At 46.6% G+C, this 14,383-nt stretch overlaps 1 protein-coding gene across 14 annotated transcripts in view; it reads right to left on the bottom strand.

Annotated features, from left to right (window-relative positions):
- The window catches only part of CADPS (calcium dependent secretion activator), a 211,321-nt gene that overhangs the window by 167,090 nt on the left and 29,848 nt on the right, over nucleotides 1-14,383 (bottom strand). For all 14 annotated transcript variants that reach the window (XM_064667325.1, XM_064667312.1, XM_064667320.1 and 11 more), the window contains exon 2: nucleotides 2,985-3,098. In XM_064667325.1, coding sequence (XP_064523395.1) covers nucleotides 2,985-3,098 — 114 coding nt within the window. The remainder of the gene's footprint in view (nucleotides 1-2,984; nucleotides 3,099-14,383) is intronic.

Genomic DNA, 14,383 nt, shown 5'->3' with positions numbered 1-14,383 from the left:
GCTTTCAAGTAATAGGTGAGAGCTATCAAGAGCCAAGCTCCTGTTGCAGCTGAGGAAATCAGCAGCACACTGACTGGAGGAAATGGTGGGAGGTCACAGTGAACAGCCCCACTGCAATATCCTGGGCTCCCATGCCCCCTCATCCGCTCCAGGAGCCTGGGCCTTACCCTGTGTGACAGTGCTAATGACTTCCCACACCTGCCAGCACCAGTGGCTGTTGTTATCCCATGGTCCTCACCCACACCAGAGGGACGATGGCACTGCAAGCAGTAGGATCTGGCTCCCTGTATCCCCTCAGCCCTGATTTATCCTCCCTGGGTGTGGAGCAGCAGCCAGCAGATGAAAGGATGGCTGCAGCTGGCACAGAGGAGACAGGCACGGGGGGAGCGCCAGTCAGATACAAAGCAGAAGAAAAAGACCATGAAATAGGAAGATAAAAAAAGATAAAAAAACGTGTTTCATCCTGCAGAGCAAGCTGCTCTCTTTAGAAAATACCAGGTGAATCGCCTGGCTGTAGGACTACCCAGTAGGGCTGCAAGGAGTCAAGAATAGCTGGAACAAAATCCTAGTGTGGGTGCACACACCAACACACGCAGAAGAGAACTGACCTCTGGGAGCTGGGTCAGGCAATTCCTGCCATGTCCATAGAATAGCCCCCCACGTCATGTGTGGCTCTGTCTCTGTCTGCCCACAGCAGAGTGGAAATGGGTCAAATGAAGCATTTCCATAATACCCACAGAAGCAACTGCTGCAGAACGTGCTGGTTGATAGACAAAGCTTTACTCGTTAGAAGTAAAAAGACCTGAGAAAAGCTCCCCTGGAGTGTGTTGGAGTGTGCTGGGCCTGTCTCACACACACACGATCTGCAGCATTCCTGCAGGCACAGCGGTGCTTTGCAGAGCAGCAGCAGATCACTCAATTTTTTACTTTGATAGTAGCCTGTGAACTAGTCTAAGACTGACAGCACACACTTAAGCCCTGACAGCAGAATTAACAGCAGAATGAGGTCATGCAAACATACTCAGGGCAACAGGAAATGAATTTCTGACTTGAAATGTCACCTTTATGTCTTTCTCCAGAAAAAAACTCCAATCATTCCCTAGGTAATGAACTTATTCTGCACTGTTGGTAAGTGGACCCCTTAGAAACACCATCCATGTCCTGCACAGAGATGGCCAGTTTCAGCTGAGAAAGAACAAAGAAGTGTAAATATTTTCCAAGCCATCATGCAGCTTCATAAGTCAGAACCTAAAGGCTGATTTTGAGATAGTGCCTATGCAAGAGACAGTTAATTGCACAAAACTGAGATCTGCAGGAGCTGAGATCAGCAGGATCTGCTGCGATTGTGCCTTGGATCAACCAAGGGGAGCACCTCTCTGCAGAGAAGGGAGGGAGAACACTCTCAGCAGGGAACACTGCTCAGGCACTGAGAGGGGCAGAGGTTTTCAGCAGTGAGACTTTGCCTTGTGCCACTGCAGCTGCCGCCGAGGAACAGCCACACAGCCAAGCTCCGGCTGCACACAAGCTGAAAGCACACGGCCGTAAGTTAAAGGAGACCAACAGCTAAAAAGAAGAAAAAAGTAGTTGTGCTAAAGAACACAGAGGGATGCATTACACTTCATGTGGCCTGTTTTACGCAAGACAGCCAGTGTAGAGTTCAGTTAAATTGCATACATGGGTTTGCACACATCTAGTCCTGGTCAACTGCTCTTTTAAAGTCTGATCACTTGGGGCAATTATATAGCACAGAACTTCTGGAGCTGATCAGGACACACTTTCGGCCAGACACACCAGAGAAACAGAGACAGACTTTGCCTGTTTTTAAGCAGTTTCCCTTTCCTGCCCAATAGTCTTATCTGAACAGATTATGCTGCTCTTGCATCCTAAAACACAGCTCACGCCATCTTGAAAACTTTCTTTGAGAGCATCTGTTTACTGAAGCTGTGATGATCCCTTGGCACTTTCTTTTCTGATAAAAGATGTAAATGACTCTCAGCTTCCTTCCTGTACTGAAAATGATGGAGCAGTAACTATTAGGCTGGTTTAACAGAGTTAATCCACAGATAATTTCTGCTTTCCTTACACAGAAGCAGCTGCTGTCATTTCTTATAGAGTAAAAATTCTCTTCAGTTCTAGTATCAGATTTTGGTCCCCTCTTAGATCCCACTTCCCAAGAAATATTTTATGTAGGTAATTCAAAATCTTCACCTGTTATGACAGAATAGCTCTAGGGAGAAAGAGAAATGGTTTGCAGAAAGGCTAGCAAAAAAAAAAAACACAAGCGACACTCCTCATACAAATCACAAGCACTGATTTCCTTCAAAAACAGAAGCTCTTTCCTTCTGAGAAGAGATATAAAAGGCAGCATTATGGGCTGCATACAAAGAGGTGCAAAAAGACAGACATGCATAATTATTCTTTTGCACAATTATGAATGATGCTTCACGTTCTTTGGTATCATCTAGTTTTGTAGATGCACATCCTCCTCCCTCCCCCTTTGCTTTACAGCACTTGTCATGCCAAAGAGAAAAGACACGACTCTTGCTGAAAATCCCAAAGTCAAATGGAACACAATGCAAGAGCTTCCGCAAGAACTGAATGTGCTGCCCAGATCTCTCCTGGTATTTTTCATAGGGAGCATGTGACATCGATTTTATATTGTGCCATATTCACTGCTTTAGAGTACACTGTTTAAAAGTATCAGGAGGATATTTTTCAGCTTAAAGGAAGGATGGTCTTCCCTATAATCAAAGCTACAGGATACACCATGAGGTAGGGTTTGCCACGGTTGCTCTGTGGTTTATGCTCAAACTCTGAACCTCCCAAATCTTGTGATCTATCAGACATCAGACAGAAGATACCTTGCACTTGTCTTAGCTTTGTGCTGCTTGAAAATGGACAATCTATTAAATCAGAATTCAACCACATCTGTGAATAGGGATAAGAACAGGGTTCTGTACGAATATTACATTGTCTCTCCTTACCTCATAGTAGCTCTGGACAGCATTTATAAATGCTTCATCTGCCACAATCTGGGTTTCTCCATTGAGAAAGGCCTGGAAACGATCTTTGATCGTCTGGAGCTGCTGCTTGCTTATCTGTAAAACATGCCAAAAGGATAAAGTTAGTCAAAAAAGGTTTATGTATGAGGAAAAAAACCACTAATTGTTCTGCAGGATCTTATTGGGGTGCTTATGATGAGTATTTCTGCTCTCCTTTGAGGACAGCAGCCACACGCGGATACAAACACACATGCATTTTGCACCCTGGTAAGTTCATTTAGGCATCATGAGCACCTGAAGTCACCCTGAACATCATTTCTAAACAACTCTGCCACCACAAAACGCACACAAGACTTTCACAACTTCAGGCATATCCAATTCACAAGCAAACTGCTGTGTGTGTGCTTGGAAGAGCCTGTTTCGGGGCAGCCCCTTCCCCACTCAGCTTCCCCTGCCCTTCAGAAGCTGAGGTTTCATTCAGAATAGGAAGCCTTGTGAGCTGGCTGCTGAAGGTGGCACTCATCAGCACTCTGGGGCCTTGGTTCTTCCTTGCTTGTTTTTTTTTTTGTCCTTGCTTATTTATTTCTTTTGGCTTGTCACATATAAAACACCAGTCAGGAGCAGTGGTGAAAGAATTTAATGTCAAAAAAATCATGTGAGGAGGGTAAACCTGTTGTCCTTATCCTAGCAAGGACTTTGCTGTCTCTTTGCTGCTCAAAACAGTTTCTGTCCATCATACAGCTGGTATAACTTACAAGACAGTTCTAATTTTGTCACAATGACATCAATAGGAAGTTTACAAGGGTTTATTCCAGCCTTATAAGAAAACATGCCATTACTTTCCCAATTTATCTGTCAGTTTAAAAACAGGCATAGCTAAACCCCCACCTCTGCAGCTTACAGAGCAAAGTCACAGCAGGTGCATAAGTCATGTACCAAAAATGCCAGCCTAACATCTTAAAATGCAGATAACACTCATGCTGAAGGGCTGCAGGGATTTAAATGTAGCTGTGCCTGGTTTACCATGGGGCTCCTTCAATATTGAGGATTAGGTAGAAGGAAGCAAACAAGATGTATATATGGCAACTACAAACTTAAAGGAAAAAGAGGGCAGTAAGAATTAGGACTAGAGACCAAAAGGTCTAGAGAAGAGTGCCTTTTCCTCACTCGTATGCAAACAGAAGAAACCAGCCCATTAGAATGGAAGAGAAAGATAAAATTAATGGCTCTAAGTGTCTAAATGGCTTTGAATAAAGTATCAAAAACTGCAGAGATTCAAACAACTAGGGCATAATGAAGCCTGGTAAACACAGCTAGTGATAAAAAGCAGGAGCGGGACCACTTGGAAAATGCAATGATAAATATCACTGCATCTACACAATGTGCTATGCGGGACTGTGGTAATGAACATCATGAATACTGGTAATTAATTCTGGAACACCATGCTGAGAGGGGTTAGTGAGCAATAGCAATTTGATGTGATAATCTGGGATTAGTTTATCCTGGTGCTTATGGAGAGGTGTTCATCAAAGTGACATAAAGTGAGACTCAATATGCTCTGCTTCGGAAAACATGGAACAGCCTTCACCACCCCTGTGGGTGCTGGAAAGATGAGTCATTCCCACCCCCAAAACCACAGCCCAGACTTCAGAGGGTCTGACACATGCAACAAGGCTCAGCATCACAGGGCTGGAGTAAGGACTGTCCCCTAACCTGATCCAGCTAAGCCTTTGGCAATATGCCCAGTGGAAAAGCACTGCCAAAAGCTCATGGTTTTTAGGCTGGCGGGATCTAATGTTTGGCCCTAAGAGTCTATCTGCCATGTCAGGCACCTAAGCCCCTTTGTGGTGTTTGCCAACAGCACCCTAGATATCCCGAGCCCTTCGGCAACAGGTACAATATGAGACATAAAGCAGGCTCCAAACCTATCTGAGCTGATGGAATTGAAAAGAAAACTGGGTCAGCAATAAGAGGAGCCAGAGACAATGCAGTGATCAAGTGGGAGACACCTGTGGGAAGGCGCTAGGTCTGTTTTTATTAACAATTTAATTATCTGGAAGAAGAGAAAAGCAAGATGTTAATTAAATGTATTGATGATTTTGTATTAGCAAACATCGTGAATGTCAGGCAGAAATGACAGGGCAACAGAGGCCATAAGAAACCAAGGAAAGAAAGAGGAAAACTACAGGTGACCTTGAAATCAGGGTGCTGAGGCGCAAGGAAAGACATACTAAGAGCATAGATACTCTCAGCCAAGAGGCTTTTCATTTGGGATTTTAACAACATGCATGGCATATTTACTTTTTTTTTTGTGCCCAGGTTTTTTCTTAGGACAACCTCCAGAAGTCCTTGCTTGTTCAATTACTATAATGCTATCTAGCAGCAGTATTTTATGCTCCTTCCTCAGTATTAAATGGGCTACCTTCAAAACAAATGATGCTCCTTGAAATTCCTAGAAATTCCCAATATGCAGCTCACACGCAAGCCCCTGGGGGCTGTGGAAATGAATCATCAGATTTGTCTCTACTGGAGTGGCAGTTGCCTCCTCCTCAGCCAAGCTCTATGCCAGTATTTTCCCTATCCAGGGAAAAGGAGATCCTCTCTGATCACATCAGGCTGCAGCACAGTCCAGTCCTCAGCTAATGGGACCTTCAGTCTCCAATCCCATCGGACCATGAAACAGCACTGGTGTATTGATCTGTGTCTGTGTCATTGATATGGATGTTACCAGGGAGGCAGTCAATCAATCTGAGCCAAAATCAAACTGCATTCATATCAAATTTAGCTTCCGCAGCACAGCAGCACATGCCAGGTGCAGAAAGGCAGCACCAGAAAGGAGAAGACCAGACCTCCAGGTCAGTGAAATGTGCCCCAATGTGCTCCACCTCCCATTTTATGCCTCCTCCCTTCCCTGTCAGGCATCACAGGCATTGCTGCCAAATCCTAGCAACACTCCTGGGGCAGCCAGGAGATAGCATCTCCCAGCAGAGGCTGAAGCAGGACAGGGGAGCAGCCTCAGCCCCAGCATCACACTCCAGAGCCTTGAGGCAGGGCCAAGTGATGCCACCGATCCGGCCACAGGCTTAAAAAACCACGTGCCCTGAACACTCAACTGGAAGCTTAAGTGCTTTAAACGCAGGGGTGTTATTTTATCTCTCGCTATTAGAGGCAGCAATGATCAGCTAGAAATCCATATAAAGCAAGCCAACAGCTTCTGCAGATACAGTAAGGCCACTAAGGGGTCAATACAAACCACTTCTCAGTTACCTGCCGTAGTGTGCTCACAAATAGCAGAAAACAACAGAATTACTTCCCCTTGGGAGCACATCAGTACAACATCACAGCCATTGCACCAGCTGTGGCAGGAGGTGAAACCTTGTTAGGCTGCAAGCCCAGCAGGTGTGAGGATGGTGGGGGCAGAGCCTCACTGCCCCTCATGCAAACACAAATCCAGATGCCACCGCACAGGAGAGGAGAGCTGGGAGTAAGCAGGAACACTGTGGTGGATGGAAGAGGTTTATTCAATTCACCTTCCGTCACTTTTCCAAACCTCTCTGACTTCCCCACAACTACTTTCCACGTGTGACAGCCATTAAAAAACTAAGTCATTTCTGCATTCAATAGGGACCACAGAACACAGTGACTCTGGACCCAAGTGAACTCCCAAGTTAATGCTGCAGTGTGCTTATGCAGCAAAGTGTTTCCCAGCCTTTACCTGTCTAAAGCATGGCAGTATTTAGTTGCCAGATATACACATGTATATTAACAAATGTAATCAATTGAGGCAGTACTGATGAACTCCTGGCACACATATCAGGCATGGAGCTTTGGGCTGGCATCCCCAGTGGACTGCATGGCTTTTTATAAGAAGCTTGGCAGATGTCTTCTTCCTTACGGACTAAAGTGCAGGGAAGAGCTCACCAGTGACTAGGTCTGCGCACTCAAATGATTCCTGCCTTCTTGCTCTAACTTTTTTTAAGAGCAAACGTATGCCCAGCACAATCTAGCGACTCAGAAACTGACTGGAGAACCACTGGTCACAACCAAGTCACAGAGGCAACTGACTGAATTCGCTTGATGCAGATCTCAGCAAACGGCACACCAGCCTCCTCAGCACAAATGAGCCAGCAGCTTTCTTACTCCATGTTATTTTTACACACACTCAACCTGACTCGGAGCCAAACCCAAACCTGAATGCATGGAAACATGCCACCTCCTCCAGAGTTGTCCCAGCCAGCGAACAGCTGGCACATCTCTGCGCATCGTCTCCAGCCTCCTTTGCCTATACCAGAGAAGCACAAGCATTGCAAAGAGGAGATGTTTGCCACAGAAAAGTTCCCTGAAAGAAGTTATACACTCACTAATCCACCCTCTCTCCAGAATGCTTTGCTGAGTCTGAACATGCAGGAATAAATACAGCACTGAGATGGGCCCCAGAGGCTGTGGCATCTCCAGTCTTGCAAATTTCCACAACCTGACTGCATGAAAGTTATCTAGTTTGGGAGGGAGCCCTGATTTGAGCAAGGAAATTGAGCCAGAGACCTCCAGAAGTCCCTTGCATTATGCTACGGCAGTACCATATCCAACAGATTTGGAAGGAGAAACCATCCTAGATTGTAGATTGCTGAATTTGTCAGTGGCAGGCTGCAGAATAACCCATCCACAGCTGTACGGGTACTCAGATCAGCTAATAAAGGCATGCCCATCATTGTGACAACTGCTGGAATTGCAGATCCGGATGCTATAGAAGGAGGTCAAGTGAAAGGCACCCCTGCAGTAGAGAGGTGACCCCCTGTACAGCCACACTTGAACACCTCTGATCGAGGACTGTGAGTTTCGATGCACTGATGTCTCATGGTGCCCTTGCACCCTGTGCATCCCACTGGAAGGGTCTGTCCTGCAGCCAGGATGTGAGGATCTACTGCAACACTGCACGCTGGTCCCTGATGGCTCAGCCCATCAGCACCACCCATGTCTTGAAGGAATCACTTCAGCAGGTGACTGTAGGTCACCTACTTCCCAGGGGAAGCACCTCTGCCTTTCATCCAGAGAGCCCAGGAGCAGACAACCAAGAGCAGCACTGAGCTTTCTCTTTGGGGCACCTGCTGCTCAGGGACCACTGCAGGAAGGAAAGAAGGAATATTTAACTAGTCACTGTGCTGTTGCTCTGGGTTTGGTTTCGTAACATCTAATAAATATTTTATTACTCCTCAGCATCAGGTGATTTAGGAAAAAGCTAAACCAACCGAATGAGCATCCCTCATCATCACTGTTTGCACAGTCAGAAAACTATACACAACAGGGACGATGTGGAAGGGACGATGTGGAGGTGTGGAGGGGCCAGAGCAGCTGAGCACTGGCCTTGGAAGAGAGGCCAGAGACCCCAGCAACAGGCATGAGGCTAGAAAAATCCCTGTCAGGTTATTTTGCACTGGGAAAATGCATCAGGTTTTCCCTGTGACGATGTTGCTTTCCCCCCTGCAAGAGAGAGGACCACAGCAGGGGTGACTCACCCCCCCAGCTTTTAACTACAAACTCTCCTGGGCAGACGTGGCTGCTCTGCAAACAGCTGAACACTGCCAGCTTTTCAGTGCTCACATCCCCAACCAGCATTAACTGCCAGTTCTGGGCAACTCTCCCCAGCCACCAAAGAAAAAGTCACAGCTCCGGCCACCAGCCCAGTAACACTCTCTCCTCTCTCAGAAGAGATGCCCAGTTGATTTGTTGCAGAGAAGATGACTGTGCCATCATCGTGCCTGGGTTTACACTCACGGGGCAGCCAAGGGCACACACAACCCCTTCTGTCTGCAGCAGCTCATGTCCTGCCTGCTCAGCCCAACTGCAGTGTTGGGGATGGGTCAGAGCAATGAGGATCCTTCAGAAGCAACACTCCTACAGAGCCACCTGCCCTGTGCTCAGAGATAAGGCTGGATTTGGGCACAAATAATGCAGACAGTTCCTGGGTCCCTACTCACCAGCCTAGCACTGATTTGGAGGTCAGAGACTGAACCGACCTTTCACTCAGGCAGCCCAAGAATACAAGAATAATGTTTCCTGACCTAAGGGCAAACATTTGCATCAGCAACATGATCAAAGGGGTGAGAAAAACCACCAGTGCTGCCTGCAGAGGAAGGAAGGCCCTTCCTCAGCCCAGCCACAGAGCTACCACCCAGCTGTGCTCCACCCCAGCACCAGCTCCAATCTCTGCCAGGACCTCTCACTACTTCTGTTATTATAAGCAAATTCCAGCAGCTTTCAGCATGACCAGTGAGTGTTAAATGATTTTGGCACTTGCTGGAACATTTCTTCTTTAAAGAGGCTCAAGTATTGCTGGGTAAGTAATGGGAAGGTAAAACATCAATCCCTTTGGTTAAGCCAGCGGCAAGCACAGAGGCTCTAGATCAAGCAGAGCAGATCTGCTCTTCCCACTGTCCCAGACTACATCCAGTAGCAGATTTATCGAAGAGACAAAGCACAGGCTCCAAGTTGCTCTCTCTGAAATACGTGAATGTGCTTTTTTATCCTCTGAAACGCTGAGTATATTTCTTTTCTATGATTCACTCTGCCAGCTAGGCACACTTCTTTGACCTACATGAAAGACCTAAAACGTTATTAAGGCTGCTCCTACTTTCTGAAATGCTGTGATGCACCATGCTAAAAAAGGAAAGCAAAGCCAGGATTTGGGACTGGGCCTTGCCATGATGACTTTCCCCTTGTGCTTTCCAAGCTACACATTCCTCTTGCAACCTGGCACCACAGGGCAAGCCTAGATGTAGACATATCAAAAGACACCTTGCCATTGCCTGCTTCACTTGATACCTCTGTTTGTACCAGGTGTGTCCATCTAACGCTCACATGCCAACCCGGCTTCTCCCCGCTGCAAAGGGTCCTCTTTTCCATTAGTATCATAAAATCACAGAATGGTTTGGGTTGGAAGGGACCTTAAAGATCATCTAGTTCCAACCCCTCTGCTATGGGCAGGGATACCTTCCACTAGACCAGGTTGCTCTGCTGTGGTTCCAATCAGGAACTTCTGTTTCTGTCTACAAGTTTCCTTGTGCTGTGTGTCTCTCTCCTCCTGGCTGGTCCCTCCTCTGCAGCTGATGTGCAAGTGAGTAACCCCAAGATGGAGCCACCTGACAAGAGCACAGAAAAGCTGGAACTTCTCCCAACTTTGATCTTATTTTACCTAAGCAAGCCATTAGCAAAGTGAGTTTTTCAACAGATCCAACAGACTAAGCCAGCCCTGCTGGGTATCTTTCTGTGTATGATCAAACAGATACAGGTCCCTATTTTTTTCCCTGATTAATAAAAATATGACTTTGATCTCGGAAGAATAGAGAAGCCAGCACAAAACAGAAGCAAGAAATAGCAATGATGAAATACTAGGCCAGTGACTGAGGATGGGCTGAGGGGTGATTCCTGCTCTAAGAAACCTCACTGGTGACTTCTGCTGTGCCGGAAACCTCGCCTGGTGAGCTCTGCTGGGTAAAACACATCATTGTGATGTGGCAGCTTTAGCAGAAAGCCCAGTGTCATTCTGCCTGCGGTAAAAGTGCAGCTGCTCTGTTAATAAAACAGAAAAAACAAACCCATAAAAATACCAGCAGAAATACAACTAGGAAATAAAAAACCAGGAGACAGATAGAATGAAGGCTGTTTAGGATGGGCAGGAGTGACAAGCAAAGCCTTCCAACACTGGGTGCCCCTCTGGGTGCCCTAAAGGCAGGAAACAAATCCCTTTACTCCCCTGAGGTCTCCTCCAGGCTGGACTCTGCAGCTGGATTCTCTCCTCCTCCTCTCTCCAGCCCTTCCTTTCTCCCTCCCAGTGCCAGCCCCTGTGTAATTAACCTCAAGTCTTGAGGGCCACTAGCACAATCCCTTACACAGCATCCTCCAGCAAACCCTGCTAGCAAGGGCCTGGCCAGAAGGGCAGGTTGAGATACGTTTGCTATGACTGGCATAGGAACTCTTTTGTAAATGCAGCAAAAATTGCTTGGCTTGCCCTTTTATTCCAACAGTGCAGTACCTGTGGTACGTACAGTCCATTGCTGCTCTGAGACCTCAGAAAACACTTAACCTGGGAAAGAGGATCAAAGGAAGATTCTCCTTTTCCTCTGGGGCCATACAGGCAGTCTTGGAAAATAACATTTTCACTCCTTCTCTTTTTCTCTTGGATGGAAAACAACACATGGTCTGTTCAAGCCTGTGAGCGTTGATGTGACGCAGCTACTGAGACACTACCTTGCACGCTGTCATGCCACAAGACCACAGTGTGCTGCAGTGGAAGGGAATGGTGGGGAGCTGGAGAACATCACAGGTCCTTTTCCTTGACACACCCACGTGGTATCCTTTGGAAACGTTAGGAACAGGCTGGGCTATGAACCTACTAGAATTCATATTTATTTCAGAATATTCTGAGGACAACTTCCAGAACTTGGATGTTCACAGCCTGACGGACAAGGAAAGTAAAAAAGTCAGTTTGGAGTATGGATGCTGCACATTTATTGCCTAGTGGCTGCAAAGCCCAAAGTCTTCTGCTCTGTCACCAAGACAGGCATGTAAAATCTCTCATTCAATCATCTGCAATAGATAGTTGATACTGTATTTATTTAATAATAAAAACATTTTGTGCAAAGTTTCCTACAAGTGCTACAAAGGAGCAGTCCCAAACAATGCCCAGGTACCCAAAAGAAAGAATTGTATGTAAGTCAATGGTTTTACACTGCTCATCAATATAGTGAGAGTCCTCTTGATGAGGGACACTCTGCCAGCCCCTCCTGAGGAGCAATTAACAGCATAGGACCTCTTCCCACCATCCAGGCCAGTGTTATTTGGACAGTTTAGCACTCTGAAGATAAGTAACCCATATTGCTGCTGATACTACCCGAGAGTCTCCATTCTTGGACTAATTTAGAGGCTGGGAAAGGCCTGATATATCCTGTGTTTGGAGATCCCAGGCACAGCCTAAAGTCAGCTAAATATCCATAAACTAACTGATCCACAAAAGTAAGTGAGGGACGGGGTGGGAACACAAAGTGGTCTATGCTGGTGGGTCCCCCACAGAGGAGGCAGTGTCCCAGGACCCAGGCAAGTCCTCGCTCTCCAACAGCCCAGTCATCTGATTCCTTTGTGCTGCATCTCCTGCTTGTGAGGGAGAATAACAGCACTTCACTTCTCTCCAGAAGTGGCTACACACATGAAAAGATTGAGAGGACTGAGAGCACCTCACAGACTCAGATGGTGGGTATCCAAGAAGAAAAGCAAGCTACTTTTAGAGAGACACTTTTAAATAACTATTTGAACTATTTCCATTTCTGTGTTCCTACTCCAAGCAGACATTACATAGTACAGAAGCTAACTATCCTTGCTGGTTAATGCATACAGCGGCTCATGCTGACTTGAAAACATTGAACGATGAGAGTTACAGATCTCCTACCAACACTTCAGATGTCCAAACAAGAAACCCAGTCTTGTCTCTACCTTTTTTTTTTTTTTTTTAAAGCAGCACATGCACCATCACTGGAGTTATTTTTGCACCATTTTCATTATCAAACTCTGCCTCTCCTCCATGTCACAAGCTATTTTAAAAACAGTTCTTACTGAGCTAAAGTGGCAGACGAATGGAGGCTCAAGGACTCCTGGTGTGTCCCAGCCTCTGTGAAAGCACTAGTTTCAGCCTGGCAAAGCCAGCAGGGGAGGGAATATCTTTGATGGGAACGAACAAGATAGCAAGAAGTGGAGGGAAGCTTCCAGGCAGACCAGGCTGAAACGGTGAGCCCTGCCATGGGCACCCCGCACACATCCGCTGCCACCCCCCAAGAGCTGGGGACACCACCAGCCCCCAAACCAGAGGGCTGCTGTCTAAATCAACGTGAAACTGGGCTGGTGGAGAGGAAGGGGAAGCAGATACAGGTCTGAGCAGTATTTCTTTTCTAAAGAAAGCACATTTTCAAAGCAGCCCGTCAAGAGACATGACCTATTAGACACCAGGGCTCTGACTAAGTACAACCTGTCGTGTTTGAAATTCTCCCTTATTCTGTGCATACACCATGATTTCCAGGAAACAAACAAAAAGAAAGAAAACACTCCAAATTTTGAGAAAATCTGTTTAAGAGCCAAACACATCTCTGATCCAGTAAAAGAGAAGCTGTCTCTTTCAGATAGCACTTGAAAAAGGTTCAATCAATCAGTCAAGCCAGAACAGAGTTTGTTTCTAGATAGAAAAATGAGAAAAGGTGTGAAAGTGTAGTGCACCTCCTCCTCCTCCTCACATTTCCTGCTAAAGTGAGTAATCTCAGATTTTACAAGGGCATGTTGTTTGGAGCTGGAAGAAAAAGTTTGGTAAAAGGTAGTTTGTTCTGAGGCAACAAACTACTGCAAGAAAACAGAGCATTTCAAATTTCCATGCCGACTGCCAGGCAGCGACACGGGAATACACATTTGCAGGGTGGCTGGTATGTACCTGGAACAGCTGAGAACATCTGCCTGCTCCTTCAAAGACATCAGGGAACATCACCTGCAATAACATCATTCCATTGGGGGGGATTTACTATTACTTATTTTAAGGAAAGGCACTGTTAAAACTATCCAATTTTTTTCCCACAGCCCTAGTCTTCAGACATAGTTTATGTCAGGAGGCTGAAAAAGAGGGGCAAAACTTGCAAATGACCTGAGGCATCACCCAGAGTGGACGAGACTCCAATGGGGACATTCCCTCAGGAGTATATTTGCTCAAGCAAGTCCACAGATTTCCAGGCTTGGAGCACATTCACTTGGCAGGGCAGGCTGGAGGAAGCAGTGACCTTTTCTCAGCTTTGGGCTGTAAACATAAATGAAACCCAGCTAGGGAAATCACGGTGCACACGCAGCCTGTGTGCAGTGTGGGCAGGTCCCACACTAGCATAAGCAAAGAGGACAATTAGCTGTTTGCATGAAATTAGGCGTGAAGTTCAAGAATGGTTTTCAGGATAAGGGAAAGGCCATTTCCTGGGCTCTGGTGTCTGCACTGATCAGTCCAAGCCTTGCAGCCCAGTGAGATCTGCTGGGGAACCAGTGGAAGGACAGGGATCTCCAGGGTGAGGTGTCCAGGCTGTGCAGGGTTTGGCACTGGGACCTTCCCCACAGCAAACCCCACAGTGGAGTGGAGGAAGCAATGCCATAACCAGTGTGTGCTTGAATCATCCCTGGGGATATCTGGCAGGGGCAAAAGGGACATCCCAGCTCCTTAAGGGACCAGCCCGCTGCTCTTGGTGCCCCAGCTGGCATGCTGGCTGTCTTTTGCTTTTCACCTCCTGCCAAGTTTAATTAGCGCTAAATAATATCCCCCAAAGCTGCTTTCTGTGACCCAGCACTAGCCACTCAGCCTCACCCAACTGCAC

The sequence above is a fragment of the Pseudopipra pipra genome, chromosome 11 (assembly GCF_036250125.1).
Source record: "Pseudopipra pipra isolate bDixPip1 chromosome 11, bDixPip1.hap1, whole genome shotgun sequence".
Taxonomy (NCBI): Eukaryota; Metazoa; Chordata; class Aves; order Passeriformes; family Pipridae; genus Pseudopipra; species Pseudopipra pipra.
Note: the sequence above shows the minus strand (reverse complement) of the source record. Positions and strands in the feature narration are given on the sequence as shown.